At 36.9% G+C, this 25,150-nt stretch overlaps 1 protein-coding gene and 1 long non-coding RNA gene across 2 annotated transcripts in view; both read right to left on the bottom strand.

The window, feature by feature from the left end:
* The window catches only part of SNX6 (sorting nexin 6), a 60,199-nt gene that overhangs the window by 20,564 nt on the left and 14,485 nt on the right, over positions 1-25,150 (bottom strand). Inside the window, exons 3-8 of the mRNA XM_086709941.1 lie at positions 23,832-23,936; positions 22,857-22,967; positions 20,153-20,274; positions 18,052-18,175; positions 10,131-10,226; positions 8,069-8,174 (exon numbers count right to left, since the gene is read on the bottom strand). Coding sequence (XP_086566067.1) covers positions 8,069-8,174; positions 10,131-10,226; positions 18,052-18,175; positions 20,153-20,274; positions 22,857-22,967; positions 23,832-23,936 — 664 coding nt within the window. The remainder of the gene's footprint in view (positions 1-8,068; positions 8,175-10,130; positions 10,227-18,051; positions 18,176-20,152; positions 20,275-22,856; positions 22,968-23,831; positions 23,937-25,150) is intronic.
* LOC147580016 (uncharacterized) lies at positions 2,729-8,057 on the bottom strand. Its single transcript, XR_015252440.1, has 3 exons — positions 4,609-8,057; positions 3,883-4,500; positions 2,729-3,649 (listed from the first exon to the last, which is right to left on the bottom strand). It is a non-coding gene; the product is annotated as an uncharacterized LOC147580016 (long non-coding RNA).

Below are 25,150 nucleotides of genomic sequence, written 5' to 3'. Positions count from 1 at the left end.
AGATCATGACCTGAGCCAAAGTCGGAGGCTTAACCGACTGAGCCACCGAGGTGCCCCTGAGATTTTTCTTTTTTTTTTTTTTACATTTATTTATTTTTGAGAGACAGAGAGAGACAGAGCACAAGTGGGGGAGGGGCATAGAGAGAAGGAGACACAGAATCCGAAGCAGGCTCCAGGCTCTGAACTGACAGCACAGAGCCCACACGTGGGGCTCGAACTCACAAACCATGAGATCATGTCCTGAGCCTAAGTCGGACACTTAACCAACTGAGCCACCCAGGCGCCCCCTGAGATTATTTTTTAGAGCAAGAAATTCCTGTCTCCTAGTATCCGGCTCTGAGAACACTACCCTTTTGGGCTATTACATCATTATACGATCACAGAAAATAAGCAAACTGCCTTGATTTTATATACATCACAGTGAGGCTGAAAAGCTTAGTTTTTCATAGTCCAGGCTAGTTAAGTTCATGCGTTGTGAAAAAAGTTTTTACTTTATAATTTTATAATTCTGTAATAATTATAATTTTGTAAAATAGATTCGCCATCATCTCTTCTACAAATACTGTTCCATTTGGCCAAATAGAATAAATAAGAATTATGTTATCTTAACAGATGACTCTCTACCTTTATAGTTCTTTATGTTTCCATAGCACAAATATATACCTCTATTAAAGGACTGACTACAATACACTGTAATTTTCTGCTTTTCAGATTTCTGCAAAATTTCTGCAAAATTATTAATTCCTGAAGGGCAAAGACTATATTTTCTTCATCTTGAAATTACCAATGCCTAACATTATGGTTGGCAAACAGGCCAATGTTTATAAACTATTTTATTTTTTACTTAATTTTATTTATCCTATCCTATCCTATCCTATCCTATCCTATCCTATCCTATCCTATCCTATCCTATCTTATCCTATCCTATGCAGGTCCACGCCCAACATGGGGCTTGAACTCATTACCCTGAGATTAAGAGTCATAGACTCAGGGGTGCCTGGGTGGCTCAGTTAACTGAGTATTACACTCTTGATTTCGGCTCAGGTCAAGCATGAAGTCTGCTTAGAATTCATTCATTCTCTCTCTCTCTCTCTCTCTCTCTCTCTCTGCCACTCTCCTCCTCTGGTGTTCTCTCTCTCTCTTAAAAAAACAACAAAAAAAGAGTCGTATGCTCTACTGACAGCCAGCAAGGTGCCCCTGAGCTAAATAACTTTAAAACAATTTTTAAAGTATAGTAGGATTCTATTTTATTTTAATTTTTTAAAGGATTTTATTTTTAAGTAATCTCTTCATTCAATGTGGGGCTCAAACCTACAACCCTGAGATCAAGAGTCGCATATTCTACTGACTGAGCCAGCCAGGCACCCCTAATAGGATTCCATTTTAAATAATCAAAAATAAACTTAAGGATACTCCTAATTATTACAACTAACACTAGTATATATACCATTTCATATTTACAAAGTTTTTCTTTCTTGAGGGGGTACAGGTGAGGCCTGTGGGCTCCAGCCTGGTCCAGTTGGTGGAGTATGGGGGTCCCCAGGAAAGCAAACAGGGTACTGCTGGAGCCCCACAGGGTGCACTATGTGACTCTGGGTGTGTAGAGGGAGTAAGTGCAGGTCTTGATGGAGGGACAGGGAGAGGACAGATTAGGACAAAGTTTCTCTTAACAGAGGAGTAAAACGTGAGATAACTCATCTTAATGTCATTTTATAAACAAGGGAACCAGTGTAATACCAATTAATTATGTGACTTGCCAAATGCTCTAGAGCAAATTGGTAATAAATCTAGGAAGGAATTCAAGCTTCCCACACTTTATAGTTCTTTTTTTTTTTTTATTTTATTTTATTTTTTTTTAATTTTTTTTTCAACGTTTTATTTATTTTTGGGACAGAGAGAGACAGAGCATGAAGGGGGAGGGGCAGAGAGAGAGGGAGACACAGAATCGGAAACAGGCTCCAGGCTCTGAGCCATCAGCCCAGAGCCCGACGCGGGGCTCGAACTCACGGACCGCGAGATCGTGACCTGGCTGAAGTCGGACGCTTAACCGACTGCGCCACCCAGGCGCCCCTATAGTTCTTAAGTACTGAGCAAGCAAATGTAAATAACTACTTCCTTAGAAGAAATCTATAAGTTACAAAAATAGAATAAAATATAAAAATAACTCCTAGCCTTCTCCAAAGAATGACACAAGAATAGAAGGTATCAAGCCAGAGACTTTATTTCCTTTCTGTTACAGCATGTAACAGTACTCCAAAACAGAGGTTCTTATTTCTAGGTACCAGCTGAACTGTCTCTATAACAGAGGTTCTCAAACTTTTTGGTCTAAGGACTCCTTTACACTCTTAGAAATTATTGAGGATCCTAAGTAATTATGTTTATGGGGGTTATGTCTATCAATATGTACTGTATGTTTTTTAAGTAAAGCAAAATGATTAAAAGTATTAAAATCATAGTTAACATAAGTAATATTTCAAATGAAAAATAACTATATGTATTTTTAAATTAGTGAGCAGAGTGACACTATTACATTTTTACAAATTTTTTGTGTCTTTATCTTAATAGAAGACAGCTGCATTCTCTTACCTGCTTCTGCATTCAATCGTAATATTATAATACACTGCTTTTGTTCAAATATGTGGAGAAAATGCAGTCTCAAACAGATATGTAGCTTTATTTTCAGATAATTGTGGATATTCCTTTTAAAAAAATATTTTTTAATGGTTATATTTATTTTTGAGAGAGAGACAGACAGACAGAGTATAGCAGCGGAGGTACAGAGAGAGAGGGAGACACAGAATCCAAAGCAGGCTCCAGGCTCTGAGCTGTCAGCACAGAGCCCGACACGGGGCTCGAACTCGTCAACTGCGAGATCATGACCTGAGCCAAAGTCGGACACTCAACCGACTGAACCATCCAGGCGCCCTGTGGATAGTCTTCTTTGATACCACCCCAAAACTCAACAAGTAGTAGTTTAAGAGTTAGTTGTAATGACATGGATGGAACTGGAGAGTGAAATGCTAAGTGAAATAAGTCATACAGAGAAAGACGATACCATACATTTTCACTCTTATGTGGATCCTGAGAAACCTAACAGAAGACCATGGGGGAGGGGAAGAGGAAAAAAAAAGTTACATAGAGGGAAGGAGGCAAACCATGAGAGACTCTTAAAAACTGAGAATAAACTGAGGGTTGATGGGGGGGTGGGAGGGAGGGAAAAGAGGGTGATGGGCATTGAGGAGGGCACCTGTTGGGATGAGCACTGGGTGTTGTATGGAAACCAATTTGACAATAAATTTCATATTAAAAAAAATAGTTGCAGTGGGGAATCTAAAATCATATCAATAAACTTTCTAAGCTCTATTACATTAAACTCCATTGGTATAAATAAGTGATATTAATCCCAAGATCATAAAGTTGGTTTAACATTTGAAAATCAATCAATACATAATAGACTAAAAGGAAAAAACAGGATTATCTGAACACTGCAGCTGCAAAAAGAGCATATGAAAAGAATCCAACGCTCATTCCTGATTTAAAAAAACACAACCTCTCAGATAAATTTATAAGACAATTTTTTCACCCTGATAAAAAGCATCTAGGAAAAACCTACACCAAACACCTTAATTAATGGTTTAAGAATGAATGCCTTCCGGGGCGCCTGGGTGGCGCAGTCGGTTGGGCGTCCGACTTCAGCCAGGTCACGATCTCGCGGTCCGTGAGTTCGAGCCCCGCGTCAGGCTCTGGGCTGATGGCTCAGAGCCTGGAGCCTGTTTCCGATTCTGTGTCTCCCTCTCTCTCTGCCCCTCCCCCGTTCATGCTCTGTCTCTCTCTGTCCCAAAAATAAATAAACGTTGAAAAAAAAAAAAAAAGAATGAATGCCTTCCCCATAAGCTAAGGAACAAGGCAAAGATGCCTATTCTCACCACTTCCATCCACACTGCACTGGAGCTATAGGTATAGCTTCAGTACAACGGGGCAAAGACAAGAAATAAATGGAATCTAAATTGGAAACAAGTGTAATTGTTTTTATTGGCAGATGATCATCTATGTAGAAAATCATAAGGAATCTACAAAATAGTTACTGGAACTAATAAGTGAGTTTATTTAGTAATATTGCAAGATACAAGATCAATACAAAAAACACACTGTATTTCTATATATTAGCAAAGAACTAGAAACTGAAATGTAAAAAACACATCATTTATGATAGCATCAAAAAATAATTAGGGATCAATTCAACTAAAGGTGTATAAGATCCTCGGACTTCAAGCTGTATTACAAAGCTGTAATCATCAAGATAGTATGGTATTGGCACAAAAACAGACACTCAGATCAACGGAACAGAACAGAGAACCCAGAATGGACCCACAAACATATGGCCAACTAATCTTTGACAAAGCAGGAAAGTGTATCTGATGGAATAAAGACAGTCTCTTCAGCAAGTGATGCTGGGAAAACTGGACAGTAACATGCAGAAAAATGAACCTGGACCACTTTCTTATACCATACACAAAAATAAACTCAAAATGGATGAAAGACCTAAATGTAAGACAAGCCATCAACATCCTCGAGGAGAAAGCAGGCAATAACCTCTTTGATCTTGGCTGCAGCAACCTCTTACTCAACGCATCTCCAGAGGCAAGGGAAACAAAAGCAAAAATGAACTATTGGGACCTCAACAAAATAAAAAGCTTCTGCACAGCAAAGGAAACAATCAGCAAAACTAAAAGGCAACCGACAGAATGGGAGAAGATATTTGCAAACGACATACCAGATAAAGGGTTAGTATCCAAAATCTACAAAGAACTTATCAAACTCAACACCCAGAAAACAAATAATCCAGTGAAGAAATGGGTAAAAGACATGAATAGACACTTCTCCAAAGAAGACATCCAGACAGCCAACCGACACATGAAAAAATGTTCAACATCACTCATCATCAGGGAAATACAAATTAAAACCACAATGAGATACCACCTCACACCAGTCAAGAATGGCTAAGATGAACAACTCAGGCAACAACAGATGTTGGCCAGGACGTGGAGAAAGAGGATCTCTTTTGCACTGCTGGTGGGAATGCAAACTGGTGCAGCCACTCTGGAAAACAGCATGGAGGTTCCTCAAAAAATTAAAAATAGAACTATCCTATGACCCAGCAATTGCACTACTAAGTATTTATCCAAGGGATACAGGTATGCTGCTTCAAAGAGGCACATGCACCCCAATGTTTATAGCAGCACTATCAACAATAGCCAAAGTATGGAAAGAGCCCAAATGTCCATCAATGGATGAATGAAGAAGATGTGGTATATATACACAATGGAGTATTACTTGGCAATCAAAAAGAATGAAATCTTGCCATTTGCAACTATGTGGATGGAACTAGATGGTATTAAAGCGAAATTAGTGAAAGACAAATATCATATGACTTCACTCATATGAGGACTTTAAGACAGAACCGATGAACACAAGGGAAGGGAAGCAAAAATAAAATAAAAACAGGGAGGGGGACGAAACATGACTCTTAAATATGGAGAACAAACAGAAGGTAACTGAAGGGGGGGGGATGGGCTAAATGGGTAAGGGGCATTAAGGAATCTACTCCTGAAATCGTTGTTGCACTATATGCTAACTAACTTGGATGTAAATTTCAAAAAAAAAAAAAAAAAAAAAAAAAATAAATAAATAAATAATTAAATTAAAAAAAAAAACGGTGTATAAGACCTGTACAATATAAGTTAAAAAACATTGCTGAGAGAATTATAAGGAAGACCAAACTAAATGGATATACTATATTTACGTATCAGAAGAGTCAATATGGTTAAGATGTCAATCTTCCCCAAACTGACCTACAGATTCTACACAACCCCAAAATCCCAGACAGCATTTGTGTAGAAAGTGACAAGCTAATTCTAAATCGATATGAATTGAAATAAGTCAATCAGAAGAAGACAAATCCCACACGATTTCACTCATATGTGGAATTTAAGAAACAAAACAGATGAACATATGGGAAAGGAAGGGGAAGAGAAGAGAGGGAAACAAACCACAAGAGACTCTTAACAATAGAGAACAAATGATAGAGAGTAGACAGAGGGAGGTGGGTAAGACATGGGCTAGATGGGTGATGGAAATTAAGGAGGGCACTTGTGACAAACACGGAGTATTGTAAGTAATGAATCACTAAATTCTACTCCTGAAACCAATGTTGCACTGTATATTAACTAAGTAAAATTTAAATAAAAAAATAAAATCCATATGAAAATGTAAAGAACCTAGAGGGGCCAAAAACAACTTTGGTAAAGAAGAAAAAAGCTAGAAGATTTATGTAAGGGATGTTCAACATCATTAGTCATTAGGGAAATGCAAATTAAAAATTAAAACTACACAGAGACATTACTGACTTATGAGAATGGCTGAAATGAAAAAGAATGAGTATCCTTGTTGGAAAAGATGTGGAGCAACTGGAACGCTCATGTACAGCTGGTAGGAATATAAAATGGTACAATCATTTTGGGAAAAAAGTGGCAGTTTTTTCCAAAGTTTTTAAAAAGTTAATTATACACTTACCGCATGACCTGGTCACTCTTTCAGGTATTACCCAAGAGCAACGGAAGCACATGTCCATACAAAGACTTACATATAGATGGTTCACATCAGCTTTATTTATAACAGCCAAAAGCTAACAACAACCCAAATGTCCACCAATAGCTGAATGGATGAACAACTGTGATATATCCATACAATAGAATACTCAGCAATAAAAAGGAATAACCTCTCGATACACACAACATGAATGAATCTCAAAATAATTTTGTTGAATTTCAAAGCCAAATAATAAAGAGTACATATAGTATGATTCCATTTATATAAAATTCTAGAAAATGCAAACTAATCTACAGAGACAAAAAGCAAATCGGTGGTTTCCTGGGGACAGGGTGAGAAGGAGGGATTACAGAGGGCTATAAGGAAACTTGTGGAGGTGAGAGATATATTAATTATCTTGGCTGTAGTGATGATTTTACACATATGTCAAAACTTATCAAATTGTATACTCTGAATACTACAGCTTACTGATATCAATTTTTACCTCAATAAAGATGTTAAAAAACCCCATTAGCCTATCTTGAACTTTGAATGAATCTTTTACATATGTGATTTTGTAACATCATGTATTTGGTCATTTAGAAAATATCGGTTCAATGAATGATGCAGACCTTCCAAATGTTGATGCACTTCAGTATACATAAACAGTATCAAAAATTCACATATTCCCATCAATCTCCTCCCTCAGACCAGTCTTTAATTATTGGGAACCAAGCTCATGGGGATGGATACAAGTTTTCCAAAATTCTACTTATTGCTGGAAAGCTTGACTTTTATCATTGTCAACAAATACTGTCAGTTGTTTTCCTTAAAGTGACAGGGTCACTTAATTTTTAAGAAAATGTCTACCAAATACTCAACTATGAATAATCATCATTTGTCCATTGTTCTCTCAAGTAAAAATGGGGTTTTATGAAAAAAGCAACTAGTTTAGTTGCAACTCAATCACTAAAATGCTTTTCTAGAGAGAACCATCATATGTAATCAAAGTGCTTTACACATACCTCCCATCATTCAGATATTAAAAAATGTGAACCCAAGGGAAGCGATTTATTAATTAATAATTTTTACTGCTTCATCAAGGACATCCTTAATTGAAAAATCTGTTCTAACTGCAAATGCACTGTAGAAAGAATACAGTGACTATTAGCATAATTTGGTGCTACTGCCCTGGTCTGTGCTAAGGCATCAGTAATTTTATCCACCATGGCTTTTGCATTATCAGTGTAAATATCAACATGGTGAAAAATACAAAAAGCATCATGGATTATTATGAAGATAGTTTTTACCTCACAGACTTGCTAAAAATAAAAAGAGCCCTAGGGTCAAGGCTTCACAGACCAAAGTTTGAGAAACACTGTTCTATATCAAGACTTTTACAAACTGTAAATAAAATAACAACTTTATAATTATTCCATTAAAAAAAGGTAAGCTTTAGCCACAGAGAAAAAAACCTTACTTTTGTGGGATCTTGTCATCCTATCAGATTTAGCAGATGCATCCTTAACTCGGTTATGATATTCTAAAAGAAATGTTCGTTCATGCTCAAAGAAATCATCTACGTCCTATGGGATCAAAAGAAAATGTAATTTTTTCACTTATTTGCTTTAGTGTAATACATAAATCACTTTACCATTATAATACAAAAAACCAGTAAAACAGCACAGCTATCCTCTAATAATCAGATGTTCTACTGATTTCATCAGTAACTTCAGAGCCCCACATCAGGCTCTCTTCTGTCAGCTTGGAGCCTGCTTTGGATCCTCGGTCCCCGCCTCCCTCTGTCCCTCCTTTGCTCATTCTCTCTCTCTCAAAATAAATAAATAAACTTAAAAAAATTAAAAAATAAAAAATAAAAATACTTTCCTCCTTTCTAAAATAGCAATCAGTTTTTGAAAAAGCAGCAGTTGAAATGATATAAGACCCACATCAACAGAACACAAGGAAGAATCAGTGCTGACAAAATGTCCTTTAAAATTTGTAATACATATGTACCACTTTCCTTGACTGTTAAAATGGGATAAACCATCCAACTTGTAGGACTGAAGATTAAATAAAGTATGTGCTACCAAATACCACACTGTAAATGTTCAAAAAATATTAGTTACTACTAATCATACTCAAAAAGAGCATTAAATGGAAGGAAGCAGGGTTCTTATTAGAAAGTAGCCACAGCATATGCAATGTCAACATACCAAGTGACCCATCTCTGAAAACCAAAGTATAAATCAAATGAATAGTACTTTCCACCTAAGTTTTACTGTAGATGTATCTATAAAAACAGGTAATGATGACAAAGCTGCATCATTTATCTCTTTCTTAGTGTTTGTTTCATAATGTAATACTTAGGTGTTATTTATTTATATATTTAAAAAATTTTTAATCTTTATTTATTTTTTTAAATGTATTTTATTTTATTTTTGAGAGAAAGAGAGCACTAAGGGGGAAAGGGCAGAGACAGAGGGAGATACAGAATCTGAAGCAGGCTCCAGGCTCCAAGCTGTCAGCACAGAGCCCGATGTCAGGCTTGAACTCACAAACCGTGAGATCGTGACCTGAGCCGAAGTCGGATGTTTAATCAACTGAGCCACCCAGGTGCCCCTAAATTTTATTTTTATTTATTTATTTAAGTAAGCTCTGTGCCCAATGTGGAGCTTGAATTCATGACCCCGAGATCAAGAGCCTCATGCTCTACCTGAGCCAGGCACCCCAAGACAAGACTAAAACCTCAAAGAAGCTCTTCTAACTCCAGATCTGAACCCAAGTCTGCCCCTAACATTTGTAAGACCAAGGGCAAATGTACAAATGGAGCCCCGCTTCGTGCCCCACCCTGCAGCTCTGTAAGGCACCTAAAGAAACCTCAGATGTATGTAACAGGACACTCCATTCTGCACACTGACCTCCCCTGTGCCTTCCCTTTCCCCAGCTGACCCATGGTCACCCTTGATTACCCACAGAAGAGGAAGACTTGGCTTCAGATTTGGGCAAAGAAATACCGGGTTCCAGATACTTCAAGCATGGTCTAGTTTGGAAGGAAGGGGTATGTGCTCCAGGTGGGCAAATCCCCTTGGACTGCAGAACTCTCGCCCGTTGGGAGAAGGAAGGGCTCTAAAGAGTGGATTCCAGGGCAGGGGGCCCAGTTTCTCAGGCCTAAGCATTCTACTATTCAAACTTCTCTTTTACTCCAATGGTCACCTGCACATCTGAAATCTCTATCTTCTTTTTTTTTTTTAATTTTTTTTTTCCAACGTTTATTTATTTTTTGGGGGACAGAGAGAGACAGAGCATGAACGGGGGAGGGGCAGAGAGAGAGGGAGACACAGAATCGGAAACAGGCTCCAGGCTCTGAGCCATCAGCCCAGAGCCCGACGCAGGGCTCGAACTCACGGAGCGCGAGATGGTGACCTGGCTGAAGTCGGACGCCCAACCGACTGCGCCACCCAGGCGCCCCAGAAATCTCTATCTTCTTAAAATAAGTGGATTCTTAAACCAATACCTCTGTTAATCAAATAAAATCTTACCTTTACTCCTGAAACAATTACTCCATCTGCTGATTTAACCATGTTTTTAAAGAAATCTTCAAGTTTCTCTTTTTTATTTTTTCCTCTCACACTCAGCTGAAAGAAAGGTAAACTTAAGTTGGCAATTTTTTTCTTTTTTAGATTACATATGGAAAGTAATGCCTCTTTCATTATTATTTACCACTTGCTGCACCAGGGTGTCCCATAAAGGAATAGCCCATCTAATTTCCTTATCTACTACCACGGTTTCAATGCTCACCATTATATAAATGATTCACAAATCATGATCACTACCACTAAGCTCTTTCCTGAATCTTAGATTCTATTTCCATTTGCCTAGATCATATCCTTATAAATGGAAATTCTGCTAACCTCACATTAGACTAAAGCAGTATTCATTATAATCTAATCTCCAAAACTTTCCTTTTCTTGGTTCTCCCTATTCATGGTCCCTCCTTCATGGTCCCTCCATCCAACCAATCTCTCAGATTCCCACATGTTCCCTAAAACCCCATACCACTCATTAAAAATCTTGAAATAATCTACAACTTCTTTTTGTCTCTCAAAGCTCAAATTCTACCATCAAATGTCTGAAATTTGTCCCTCTCCTTTCTCACTGTCCTAGTAAAAATCCTCATTATTTCTTGCTTAACTACCACACTGGACTTCTAGTTAACATCTCTCATTTCTTCAATCCAATCCATTCTGATGAGGACTTCCAAAATTAAATTTTGAGCATCTCCTCCCTACTCAATAACTTTATAGAGTTTCACAATGTTCAGAGAATAAAAGCCAATCCCCTAGGCATGGTATTCAAGACTTTCAACAATCTGGTTCAATTTACCTTTGTACTCACCACCAAACCCCCACAGAACCTTATGTTCCAAATAGTTCTCAAAAGAAGCTCTAAATGCTTAGGTTCCCCTGTACCTGAAATAGTATCTCTCTTCCCACCAAAAATTCTATTCAGACTTCATTAAACATCGAAATTAAAACACATTCTCTTCATGAAACCTTTCTAAACTGCTGTATCTTTAGGCCTCTGAATGCACTCTGGGTGTTTTTCAAAACTGTGTTCTTATATTAACTAATTCACTTATTTAAAAAACTATTGACAAATGTATATTACAATCACGCACTGTGCTAGGTGTTCAGAAAATAAGGATGATTAAGAGGTGGTCCATACTCTATAAGAGTAATTTATGGTGCAGAGGAGAATCCAGAGAAACATATGATTAAACATAGGGTGAGCAGTACAATGTTAGAGGAATCCATACGGCACTTCGAGAACACCAAGGGAACTTAATACAGACTTAGAAAATGAGAAAGGTAAGACTGGAGGTTGAAAGACCAGTCAGAGGCTGTTTCAATAACCCAATCAAGGGTTATAAAGGTCAGAACTAATCTTTAGGTCTGGTGATAGAAGGAAGTAGACACATCCCTAATATAGTAAGAGAGTAGAACAGACAGGATTTGGTGTTTCCTAATAGGAATAGGGAGCAGGGGGATGCCTGAGTGGCTCAGTGAGTTAACTGTCCAACTCTTGATCTCAGCTCAGGTCTTGATCTCCGGGTCTGAGTTCAGGCCTCAGCATGGAGCCTACTTAAGAAAAAAAAAAAAAGGAATAGGGAGTAAAGTCATGAGTAATTTTTAGGTCTTAAGAAATTGGAAGGTGCTGGTATCTTCTTTGAGACAGAGAACATAAAAGAAGACCTGCATTTAAAGAAGAGCTCAAACAAGTGATACAGATTTATAAGTTAATAGATATAAAAGTACCTGCAGCCATAGGAGTCAATGAGATCACTTCAGGAGAATTTAGAGTTAGAAGTCTAAAGGAACTTCTAAATTTCTGGAGAAATCAGTGAGGAACCTTGGAAGGATCCTATTTAAATGAATGGATATATGGAGGAAAAAGCTCACAAAGGACACTAAGAAGGAGCCACAGAGTTAAGAAGGAAACTCAGAACAGATCCCAAAGATCCAGAAGTACATGGGATCCAGGATAGCTAGAAAGATTCCTTTGTCAAAGTGGAAAGGCACAATGTAATATACTATATTAGTAGAATAAAGGACAAAACCACATTATCATCTCAATAGCTATACTTTTTCATAATAAAAACACTCAACAAACTAGGAATAGAAGGGAACTTCTTCAACTTGATCAAGAGCATCAATGAAAACCCCACAGTTAACATCATACTTAATAATGAAATAGTGAATGCTTTCCTCCCAAGATCATAGACAAAACAAGGATGTCTGCTCTTGTCATTTCTATTTTACATTGTACTGGAGATTCTAGCCAGGGAAGTTAGGCAAGCAAAAGAAATTAAAAGTTGTCCAGATTGGAAAGGAAGAAAAAAAAGAAAAAAAAAAAAAAAGCTAATATATGCATGTGGCTGCCAAGGCAGATGAGGGTTGTGGGAGACACGTGGAGTTGTGGGATTTGATCTCTGATTGGCTTGTATTTCCTAGCGAACAAGGTCATTCTACATCAAGGAGGAACTGCTGCAAGTTGAAATTAGCTTTTATGGAAAATGGGAGAGAGCTGTTTGAAGTCATATATAACCTTGTTATAAATGATGGAGCAGGCAATCTAGGCTACATGAGAACAAAGTAAAGACAAAAGGGCTGCTAACAGGGTCAAAATACAGAAGAGATCAAGTGTCTAGATGTACCAGAATCAAAGAACAATCAAAATATGAATAGGGAAAAACAGAGCTGTCTATGTTTGGAGTCTATTAATACTAGGGCTTAAGAACTCAGATATGAGGCAGGGTCCTGGGTTATGTCCACTGATAAGGCAGCAAGAACTGAATGGACATTAGGGTGTTGAAGAGGTTATATATTTACTCTACTCTTAAGTAGACTCAGACTATAGTAGAAACAGAGAAGGTATACAACTACTTAAGTAAGGCACTGAACATTAAAGGCAATCATTCCTTACAACAGCAACTATTTCTCAAACAACTCAATGCTAGAATAAGCTTTTCTAGGCCTCCCAGCTGCCTGATGGCCTCTTTAGACTTTAAGACACCCTAGCTCTACTTCAGCAACTTATCAGTCCCATGGCTCTCTGAAACTTAGAAAACAAAACAGCACATGCAGATTGCTTTTCCTGCCCCACTGAAGTATGTAAAGATCCATGAAACAGCATTAGAACAACATTGAGAAAAACCTCTTAGTTTTGGGCCTATATTCTCCTTCTTTTTAAAAAACTTTTTTTGTATTAGTTTATATTTCGAGAGAGACGGAATGAGAGAGCAGGGGAGGGGCACAGAGAGAGGGAGAGAGAATCACAAACAGGCTCCATGCTGTCAGCACAGAGCCTCATGCGTGGCTAGAACCCACCAACCATGAGATCATGACCTGAGCTGAAACTGAGTCAAATGCTTAACCAACTGAGCCACCCAGGCATACCTTTTCTTCTTCTTCTTCTTCTTTTTAATTTTTAACACTTATTTATTTTTAAGAGACAGAGAAAGATAGTGTGTGAGTGGGGAAGGAGCAGAGAGAGAAGGAGACACAGAATCTGAAGCAGGCTTCAGGCTCTGAGCTGTCAGCACAGAGCCCGACACGGGGCTCAAACTCACGGACCATGAGATCATGACCTGAGCTGAAGTCACACACCCAACCGACTGAGTCACTCAGGTGTCCCTTCTTTTTTTTTAATGTTTGTTTATTTTTGAAAGAGGGAGGGAGCACAAGCGGAGGAGGGGCAGAGATGGGGACAGAGGATCTGAAGCAGGCTCTGCACTGATAGAGAACCCAATCCTGGGCTCAAACTCATAAACTGTGAGATCATGACCTGATCTTACTTAACTGACTGAGCCACCCAGGTGCCCTGGGGCCTATAATCTTCTATAACCTGTTAATATACTTGCTATTAATTAATGATTAAAAAATATTTGCAAACCACTTTCCTGTCTTTTTAGAGTTTCTCCAAAATACCATGTGCTGGTATTAAAAGGGTTATTATAATGCATGACATCATTATCTCTATTAAGCATATATTAGTGGGAGGAAGAAAAAGAAATCTATATTGAAGGGAGAAAATTTATGAAACCTTAATTTTTTTCCAAAGCTATTTATAAATCTGATCTAAACAATCAATAATCCATTTGACAAAATACAGCATCCATTCTTAATAAAAACCCTCAACAATGTAGGGATAGATGGAATATATCTCAACATCATAACCATATATGAAAGACCCATAGTTAATATCCTCCTCAATGGGGAAAAGCTGAAAGCCTTTCCTTTATAGTCAGGAACAAGACAAGGATACCCATTCTCATCACTACTATTTAACACATTATTGGAAGTCTTAATCTCCGCAGTCAGACAACAAAAAGAAAAGGCACCCAAATCAGCAAGGAGGAAGTCAAACTTTCACATGATACTCTATGTAGAAAATCCAAAAGACTCCACCAAAAAATTGCTAGAACTAATACATGAATTCAGCAAAGTCACAAGACATAAAATCAACATGCAGAAATCTGTTGCATTTTTATACATTGATAACGAAGCAGCAGAAAAAGAAATCAAGGGATTGATTCCATTTGGAACTGCACCAAAAACGTACCTAGGAAAATAAACCTAACTAAAGAGGTAAAAGATCTGTACTCTGAAAACTATAAAACACTTATGACAGAAATTGAAGAGGACACTAACAAATGGAAGAGCATTCCATGCTCATGGATTGGAAGAACAAACGTTAAAATGTCAATACTACCCAAAGCAATCCACACATTTAATGCAATCCCTATCAAAATACCACCAGCATTTTTCTCAGAGCTAGAACAAACAATCCTAAAATCTGTATGGGACCACAAAAGACCCTGAATAGCCAAAGCAATCCAAAAAAGAAAAACAAAACTGGAGGCATCACGATTCCAGATTTGAAACTATATTACAAAACTGTAGTCATCGAGACAGTATGGTACTGGCACAGAAACAGATACATAGATCAGTGGAACAGAATAGAAAACCCAGAAATGGACCCACAACTATACGGTCAACTAATCTTCGACAAAGCAGGAAAGAAATCCAATGAAAAAAAGTTTCTTCAACAAATGGTGTTGGGAAAAGTGGACAGCAACATGCAGACCATGTTTATTACACCACTGGACCACTTTGTTACACCATACACAAAAATAAATTACACCATACACAAAAATAAATTCAAAATGGATGAAAGACCTAAATGTGCGATAGGAAACCATCAAATTCCTAGAATAAAACACAGGCAGCAACTTCTCTGACCTTGGCCAGAGCAACTTCTTACTAGACACATTGCCAAAGTTAAGGAAAACAAAAGCAAACATGAACTATTGGGACTTCCTTAAATAAAAAGCTTCTGGGGCACCTAGGTGGCTCAGTCGGTTAAGTGTCAGACCCTTGATTTCAGCTCAGGTCCTGATCTGATGGTTGGATCGAGCCCTGCATGGGGCTCTATGCTGAGTGTGGAGCCTGCTTGGGATTCAATCTCCCCTTCTCTTTCTGCCCCTCCCCTGCTGATGTTTTCTCTCTCTTTCAAAAATAAACTTAAAAGGCTCCTGCACAGCAAAGGAAACAACCAACAAAACTAAAAGATAGCCTACAGAATGGGAGAAGATATCTGCAAATGACATATCAGATAAAGGCTTAGTATCCAAAATCCATAAAGAACTTACCAAATTCAACACCCAAAAAACAAATAATCTAGTGAGGAAATGGGCAGAAGACATGAACAGACACTTTTCCAAAGAAGACATCCAGATGGCTAACAGACATATAAAAGATGATCGCCATCACTTATCATCAGGGAAATACAAATCAAAAGCATGATAAAATACCACTTTACACCTGTCAGAATGGCTAAAATTAACAACATAAGAAACAGCAAGTGTTGGCAAGCATGCAGAGAAAGGGGGAAATGCTCTTGCACTGTTGGTGGGAATGCAAACTGGTGCAGTCACTCTGGAGAATAGTATGGAGGTCCCTCAAGAAACTAAAAATAGAACTACCCTATGATCCAGCAATTGCACTATTAGGTATTTACCCAAAGGATACAAAAATACAGATTCGAAGGGGTACCTGCACCCCAATGTTTATAGCATTATCAACAACAGCCAAACTATGGAGAGAGCCCAAATGTCCATCAATTTATGAATGGATAAAGAAGATGTGGTACATATATACAATGGAATACTACTCAGCATCAAAAAGAATGAAATCTGGCCATTTGCAATGATGTGGACGGAGCTAGCATATATTATGTTAAGTGAAATAAGTCAACCAGAGAATGACAAATCCCATATGATTTCGCTTCTATGTGAAATATAAGAAACAAAACAGATGAACATATGGGAAGAGGGGGGAAAGAAAAGTGAGGGAAACAAACCACAAGAGACTCTTAATGACAGAGAACAAACTGGGTTGACAGAGGGAGGTGGGTGGGAGATGGGCTAGATGAGTGATAGGTACTAAGGAGGGCACTTGTTGGGATGAGCACTGGGTGTTGTACGTAAGTGATAAATCACTGAATTCTACTCCTGAAACCAATATTGCACTGTATGTTAACTATAAAATTTAAATTAAAAAAAAAAAAGTTAAAAAACCACCACCACAACTGGAAAACAATCAATAATCTTTCACTTATCATTTTAACAAATACTTATTTTACATCTTAATTGTCAGCCATTATTCTAAAGCAGTGAGGATACAATGGTGTAAAATTCAAGCCTTGCTTTCAGAGAGCTTACATTTTAGTAGAGAGGACAGATAATAAATACATAAAAATTTAAAATACAGACATATAATTTCAGATAGTACTAAGGGATTTGGCAATGGGACAGAGTACACAGAGCATGAGGCTCCTCTAGCTCAAGTGGCCTTGCACTGATAATACTCACTGTATGCTTAAGCTGCTCTACCAATTATTATTAAGGTTTTGGCCAAGGCCATGAATAAGGTTAAGCAAAAACAAACACATAAAAGTAAAAAAAGTGATGACAGCATTCTATCATGTGTTCTTTGGCAACCCAGTCACAAGTTATTTTCAGCTTCTTATAATTCATGACATAGCCAGAATTTTTTACAGTTCCTAGTTGTAAATGACCACATGCCAGTATCACATACCATATTTACACTTGTGGAAGTATCCAGGCTTAAAATGCTGTTTCTGTGATCCTGAGTTACTTCATACCCTTTCAAAAAAATGTGTTCTCTCTATTGCTAGACTTAAGATATTTTATTGTCATGTCTACTAAAACCAAACCAGAAGGGCAAATTTATATACATAAAATTCTTTGATCTTGATGTCAACTTATAAGCAAATAAGCACTATGCTACATTTGTTTTCTGCTAAAATTATGAGTTAATCTTGTCATTCAAAAATAAATCCCAAGATCTGTATCACCTATCCATTAAAAAAAATTTTTGCCAGTACTATGAATGAAGAAATCTTTAAAGCTCAACCACATCAATTTTTCTATTTGCACTGTAACAGAGTTTTCAGGCAGGGAAGGAGGAAGAGTAGGAGCAACTGGCACTGAAAAAGGTCAGTTAAACAGATCAAAAGGCAATGATTAACCCTAAAGTAATCTAGAATTCTTTAGCTCAAGCACCTCCCTGGAATTTCAGAAAACTTCAAACTCAAATTTAGGAAACAATCAAGTTGATAATCCTATTTCTTAAGAGGTTCACAATTCAGGATGAAAATCAATGTCCCATGCAGTAACATGATTTAGCCTCATTTCTTCAATTTCTTCATTTCTTCTCTAGTTGTATTGAAATACTCTATTACCACTAAAAAAAAATGTCATTTTACACTACCTTGAAAAATAAGAACATTACAAAAAAAGGGTTTTTTCTAACTACTCCCTGCCTTTTACAGTGACTCTAAAAATAAACCTTGATTACTGCTTTAATCAATACTCACATCTTGATTATATTCCAAGAAGACATGGAAATTTAAGTCTTTTCTCAAAATAGGATGTGCTGCCACACGACATAGGAACACTTCATGCATTGCAACAGTCTTCTTGAATATTGCCAAATATTCACTAGAAACAATACACATAATTAAAGGTAAAACACTGCATCAACTAGAAAATAGTCCGTAACAGTTTTCAACAAATACTCCAAATTATTCTAAATGCAAAATTAAAGATACAAATATATAATCCATGTAAATAAAGGTTTTAGTTGAACTGTTAATAAAATGTATAAAATCCAGCTCTGAAAAGACTTCATGCTAGTTAATAGTATTTATTATATTTAAATGTTAATATTTTTAAGTTTTATGAACTTTTCTTCCTATGCAAGTTGATGTTAAAGATAACTATAGGGGTGTTTGTTTTCAGCTCCAGAGAAAGTACACTACAAATTATTTGATACAATCTTTATGGATCAATTTCTCGATAATTACTGCTTTTAAATACCTGTGTACAAAAAAAAAAAATCTAAACTCAAACCTCAGTAAGCATATTTTCAACATTAATAATTATTTTCATCTAATGACCCAAACACACAAGAAAAAAAGCACACCACAGAGAGACTAATTTTTGTCATTACATTGGAAAATTATGTTTAAAATATTTTAATTTCATCAGTGAATCACAGTGATCATATAGTAATATACGTCAGTTTGAAAAAAGAAACACTCAAGGAAAAGGCCCAATATTCTTGCTTCAACTACGTGCAAGGAGGATAAATTTTACATACCAGCAAACCAGCAGGACCAATGTTGGGAGAAGTTTGATCTCTGTGAGGGTAGTCATTCAGTGAAGACAAAAAAGAAGGATGCAGAGGATGGAGGTAGCAGTAGAATAAACCCAAGGTTCTCTGTTATCCAACCCCTAACCAGACCACAAAAGAATCATGATCAGGGCCACTGGAAAACCACAGATTCTTTAATATTAATGTGCTCTGCTAATTTCCAGTTTTCAGTCTTATAACTATAAAAGTATGTATCTCTGTCTCTCAGACTATTGCTTGCACCCAGCATGGACAAAAATCTTAAAATATGTCACCTTACACTTTGACAAAAAAGATCTACTTTGCTAATTTATCTTGTCAAACGAGTTTAGCATTCTGAAGAGGAGTCTAGTAGCCAGGTGCATATATGCTTAAAAACTGAAACTAAGTGGAAGAGGAGAAAAGGAAATGAATGAAGAGGAGAAATGATCAGAAAAAGAGTGATGGAGGTGATGATGATACAAGGGAAAGTGTTTACTTGTACTGCTCTCAAAATACAGAAAACAATATCCTGTAAATCTAAAATTACTTCAAATGTCTAATAAGAGGGAAAGATTCTGCATTTTCAGCAAATATGCTAAACGCAAAACAGAAGTTATCTCCAGTTTTTTCAAAGATTTAATGCATTTCTAGTATATGTGAAACTAATAATCATTTAATGAAAAACATTTTAAAACTATTCTCCTTTTACTTTGCTCCTATTCTTTTCCCCTTAGCCAGAAGCCATAGGCAGAAAGAAAGAGGGCAAAAATTAAACACAGACACAGCCATTTAGACAGGTGCACGCGTGCACACACATGCGTACACACACACACACACACACTTTTTAAAAAAGAAAACAGAGTATGTGCAGAGTTGCTCGGTGCATATTTCTATGAGAAACAGAAAACAGAAGTTTGGGTAGTATGCACACATCGAAAAAAGAAAACCAGGTTGGCAATGACTAAGGCCTTGTAGATAAAAACCAAAACAACTTATATTCTGCTTCAAAAAGTCTTATTTCCCTTTCTACTATTTTTAAATAAAGTTTTGGACCCCCCATTTTCAATTTTCAGAGTCTATTTAAAACATGAATTTAAAGAATTTTACAATGTAGGCAATTATTCTATAATTTTCCTGTAGGCTCTGATCATGATCATTAAAACTGGTTGTTTGGCTTAAACCTGCATCTTTCAGAAAGGGTCACTGTGGTGAAATGATTAAAAGAATGGGATATCAGAGAGCACAGAAAAAAGGCATTAAAATAAGCACAATTAACAAAACCAACAACAAAAATCACATACGCTTCCAGTTCCTGTTTCATCTTTGTGAATTCTTCCTTTGTCATGGACCCTTCTCCTTCTCCAAGCTTCTGTAGTTTTTCCCTTGAAGCATCGAAGTCAGGTCTTGGTGGTGCTGGTGGGATCTGTAAGAAAACCAAATCACTAATTTTAAAGACTTTTAGTTTTCACAGCAACTGTACTACTGCTACCATAAAAGACTGTGTCTGGGAGAGCTAAAGACATCTTGAATGAACATGGCACCAGGAATATCTCAATTCAGGTTAGAAAATTTGATTAGGTCCTTTGCACAAGGAAGAAATATGGCAGAGCACTATTTTCTAGTATTAGAACAGTAGTTCCCAAACTTTAATCTGCAGATTCCTATGTGGCAACCTAGAGTCTTCAAATGTATAAACACATTAAGCTCTGACTATACACTAAATTAATATGCATACCAATTTTCAGAAGTATGTAAATAGTTTGATCAAATACAAACATATATTTTTAAATTAATGAATTCATAGTAGCTTTATGCTATTCCATGTTTCTTAAATTCATGGATGCCAACAGTACAATCCAGCAAGGGATGTTAAAAAGGCTTCCTTAACTGGAGGAGTGCACCAGAAGCATAGAGCACGGACTTAAAACCAAGACAACAAAACAGAGATTAATGACTAACCTCATTCCATTCACTCACAGTAAGGGGGTGAGTAAATACTTATCTTAAGTAAAAATATAGTATCTAGAAGAGACATATCTTTCAAGGGAAGGATAGAAGAAAAAAGTTTACCTTAAAAGGAAGGGCTTACAAATAAGAATTGTTAAGGGAAAATGATGGGAAGCAAAGAAAGCAAGAAGAAAAGATAAGTAGAGGAAAAGTTAAAGAATGAATACAAGAAAAGAGTTACGCTTGAGGAAAGCAATAGGGAAGGAAGCATCAAGTACAGCTAAGCACATATTCACATCTACTATGCACCAGGCATGATACTGAACAATGTGCATATAAAGATAAACAAGACATGGTCTTGGGTGCCTGGCTGACACAGTTGGTAGAGTATGCGACTCCTAATCTTAGGGTTGTGAGTTCAAGCCCCATGCTGGGTGTAGAGATCACTTAAAAATAAAATCTTGGAGCAGGGGCCTGGTGGCTCAGTCAAACGTCTGACTCTTGATATTGGCTCAGATTGTGATCTTGCAGCTGTGAGACTGAGCTCCTCGCTGGGCTCCTGAGCATGGAGCCGGCTTAAGATTCTCTCTACCTCTCTCTCTGCCCCTCCCTTTCTCATATGTATGTTCTCTCTCTCAAAATAAATAAACACTAAAAATAAATAAATAGGGGCACCTGGGTGGCTCAGTCGGTTGAGCATCCGACTTTGGCTCAGGTCATGATCTCAAGATTCGTGAGTTTGAGCCCCACGTCGGACTTGCTGCTGTCAGCCTGTCAGCACAGAGCTCCCTTCAGATCCTCTGTCCCCCTCTCCCTGCTCCTCCCCCACCTGCATTCTCTCGAAAATAAGTAATTAATTATCTATCTATCTATCTATCTATCTATCTATCTATCTATCTATCTATCTACCTTAGGGTGCCTGGGTCCTGGATGGCTGAATTGGTTGAGCATCTGGCTCTTGATTTTGGCTCAGGTCATGATCTCAGTGTGATGGGGTCAAGCGCTGTGTCAGGCTCTGTGCTGAGCATAGACTCTGCTTAAGATTCTCTCTCTCTCTCTGCCCCTCTTCCCTGTTCCTGCTAGCTAAAATAATTTGAAAAAAAAAACAAAAAAACAAAAAAACAACAAACTTTTTTTATATGTGATTAAGTATTTTTTTACTTATCTTTATTATTTTTTAAGATTTACATCCAAGTTAGTTAACATATAGTGTAATAAAAAAATCTTAAAAAAAACAAGCAAAGATGGTCTTGATCTTTGAGGAGTGTTTAGTCTATAGAAGGAAATTGTAGTAAGAAAATGCCATTAGACAAGATGAGGAAGAAAAGGTGGAAATAAGATGGGAAGAGAAGAAAGAGTTTCCAGTTTGGTGAACACACTGACATGCTATGGAGGTGGAAGGTGGTATACCTGGAGAGGGCATGAAAGTTATGCCCCAACCCCGATCCCTGTACCTTGTCCTATGCATCTCTTCCTTTGGGCTGTCTGGTTGTATCCTTTATATAAACTGGTAATTTTTTTTAAAGAAAAAAGGAAAAAAATGTACGGCCAGTGGTCAACCAAATTTTGAGTTACACAAAGAAAAAGCAAATGACTGAGAAGGAGTAGCCACAAGGATGGAGAAAGAATCAAGTCAGGATAATTTCAAGGATATCAAATGAAACTAAATTTCAGGAATCTGAGTGTGGACAATGGCTAAGGCACAACATCTGGTACATACTTAGATTAGATGACTTCTTAAGGTACCTCCAACTCTAAGTATTTATCTACCTAAGTGTTCAAAACCAGTATGGTTTGTAACATCCCCTTGATTAATCCCTAGGAAAAACCCATTTCACTTCCAGTAAACAATAAGAATTTAAATTTAAATGAAGGAGCATAACATAGCCATATCTCCACACTTTCAAACTAGGCAATTTAGGATAAAAGGTGATCGTACATTGTGTTTTCTAATTGGCAATTTAAAAAAATTACACCAGTTCACTAAAAATTTAACACATAATAAAGTACCTAAAAAGCTCCTAGAAAATGGGATTAAAATGGAACCCCAATACTCACAATATAACCTGCATAGTCTTCATTTTCAACGAAGGAATCATGAAGCCAGATAAATTCCTCATGTTGTCGAACAACAGAAAACTCATTTTGTTTAAAATTTGGCAACGAACTCTGCAAAGACAGAGATTCTCTTGAATAAAAATCAAAATTGCACTAAAAGGCTTTTAGTAAATATTTTTTATCTTATTTTTGTAAATTAGTCTCATGCGAAAGATTATCAGCACTTTTAAACTCGATTATGAAAACTCGGAGACATCAGACAAAATTATCTTGAGATGTTTAAGAAAATAATTTGACAGACTTATTATACTATACTGCTACCACCATTTAAAAGTTGTCTTACTAATATATATCAAACTCAACTATTCAAAGAAAAATAGATCTACAGTCTGAAAATATGCCTAAAAACTGAAATCCAAGAAGAAAATAATTTGTAAGACAGTAATTTAATTAACTAAAAGAACAAAACAAAATTGAAAACAAGAATGATGAAAGATATTAATAGAAGTCTAGAGAAAATTAAATCTGCATTACACCTAGGTTTTGTGAGTAATTCGTAAATGTTAGTCTTTAAAAAGTGCATTTTTAAAAAAAAGTACATTTCCCTGGGGCACCTGGATGGCTCAGTTGGTTAAGGGTCTAACTCCTGACTTTGGCTCAGGTCATGATCTCACAATTTGTGGGATGGAGCCCTGCGTGCCCGAAGCCTGCTTGGGATTCTCTCTCTCTCCCTCTTTCTCTGCCCCTCCCTCCCTCCCTCATGGATACTCTCTAATAAATAAACTTAAAAAATTAAAAAAAAATTTAACAAGTACATTTCCTTAAAACTGTTACAATAAAAGCAGTAGCTTATAAACTAAAATATAGTTTACTTCTAATTATGTTCAAAACCAAAGTTCCAGTCAATATATTATCACATATATAACATCTGCACAATAAATAGCTAAAATAGTACAAGTACAAAATCACATTTACCTTTGTGTGAACAGTGAATTTTACTTTATCTCTCTCACTCAGAGCATCGGAAATGTCCACTTGCAGAGCAGCATCACTTTGAAGATCTACATTTATTGCTTTAAGCTAGAAAAAGATAACACCTTAATAAAAATCCTATGGGCATTTATAGAATCTCATTCTTTTCTCAGACATTAACACAATGCAAAAACAAAACAAAATAATCTTAAATCTAAAAAAGTACTCAAGTTCATTAGAACTACATACATATTTTGAAGGGCAGGTTATTTGGGTATGTTATTATCTTAATTTTTCATTCTATAGTATTCAACTATGCTTTGTATGAGTCAATGGGATAACCATTATTCATTATATTTTCACTCAAAAAGTAAACTATTTTTTCTCTCTCCTCTTCTCTGCCATTGTGGTGTGTGAAGTTAACTGCTTCTTACCATGGGTAGCAGCAGGGAAGTCTGGAAGGTACCCTAGCCTAGGAGCTTGGATGACCTGGGTTTGAATCCCATCTCTGCACATTAATATACTCTGATTTGGGTCTTCTCACAAGACTTGCAGAATCACGCTTAAAATGTGGCCAAGAAACAGGGGCGCCTGGGTGGCTCAGTCGGTTAAGTGTCCGACTTCGTCTCAGGTCATGATCTCACGTTTCGTGAGTTCGAGCCCCACGTCGGGCTCTGTGCTGACAGCTTGGAGCCTGGAGCCTGCTTCGGATTCTGTTGTCTCCCTCTCTCTCTGCCCCTCCCCCATTCACATTCTGTCTCTCTTTCTCTCAAAAATAAATAAAGATTAAAACAAACAAACAAACAAACAAAAACGTGGCCAAGAAACAAAAGCAGAATCATCCCATTCCCCAGTGAATTCGGATGAAAACTGGTAATAAAATCAGGTACAACTCCAAGAGGAGGCACTGGAGAAGAACCAAGCTGGTCTAGAATGGATAGCACATGAGATGGCATATATATTTATGCTGCATGAAGGTTACATACTTGTATTCTATCACTGTGTAAACATCACTACCACCTCAACAATAAACATGTTTTACTAGAAAAATGATTCTTCTCTGTTACTATGCTTCTGCACCAGTAAGGTGATTCAGTAATAAATATGCAGGACCTTTTGTTTGAAAGAAATAAATACATAAAATAAACTATTTTCCAAGAAGATGGTTCATTAACATTCAAGTATCCTAAAATTAAGGAAAGTATCTACCTTTTAGAACAAGAAAAATAATGAAAAGGCTAATAATTTTAACTCTACTGCTTATTTTAGTTCAGGAATTTACAATGAAACTATTAAATATATTACATATAACATATTTATAG

The sequence above is a fragment of the Puma concolor genome, chromosome B3 (genome assembly GCF_028749965.1).
Source record: "Puma concolor isolate L17-30 chromosome B3, mPumCon1.1.hap2, whole genome shotgun sequence".
Lineage (NCBI taxonomy): Eukaryota > Metazoa > Chordata > Mammalia > Carnivora > Felidae > Puma > Puma concolor.
Note: the sequence above shows the minus strand (reverse complement) of the source record. Positions and strands in the feature narration are given on the sequence as shown.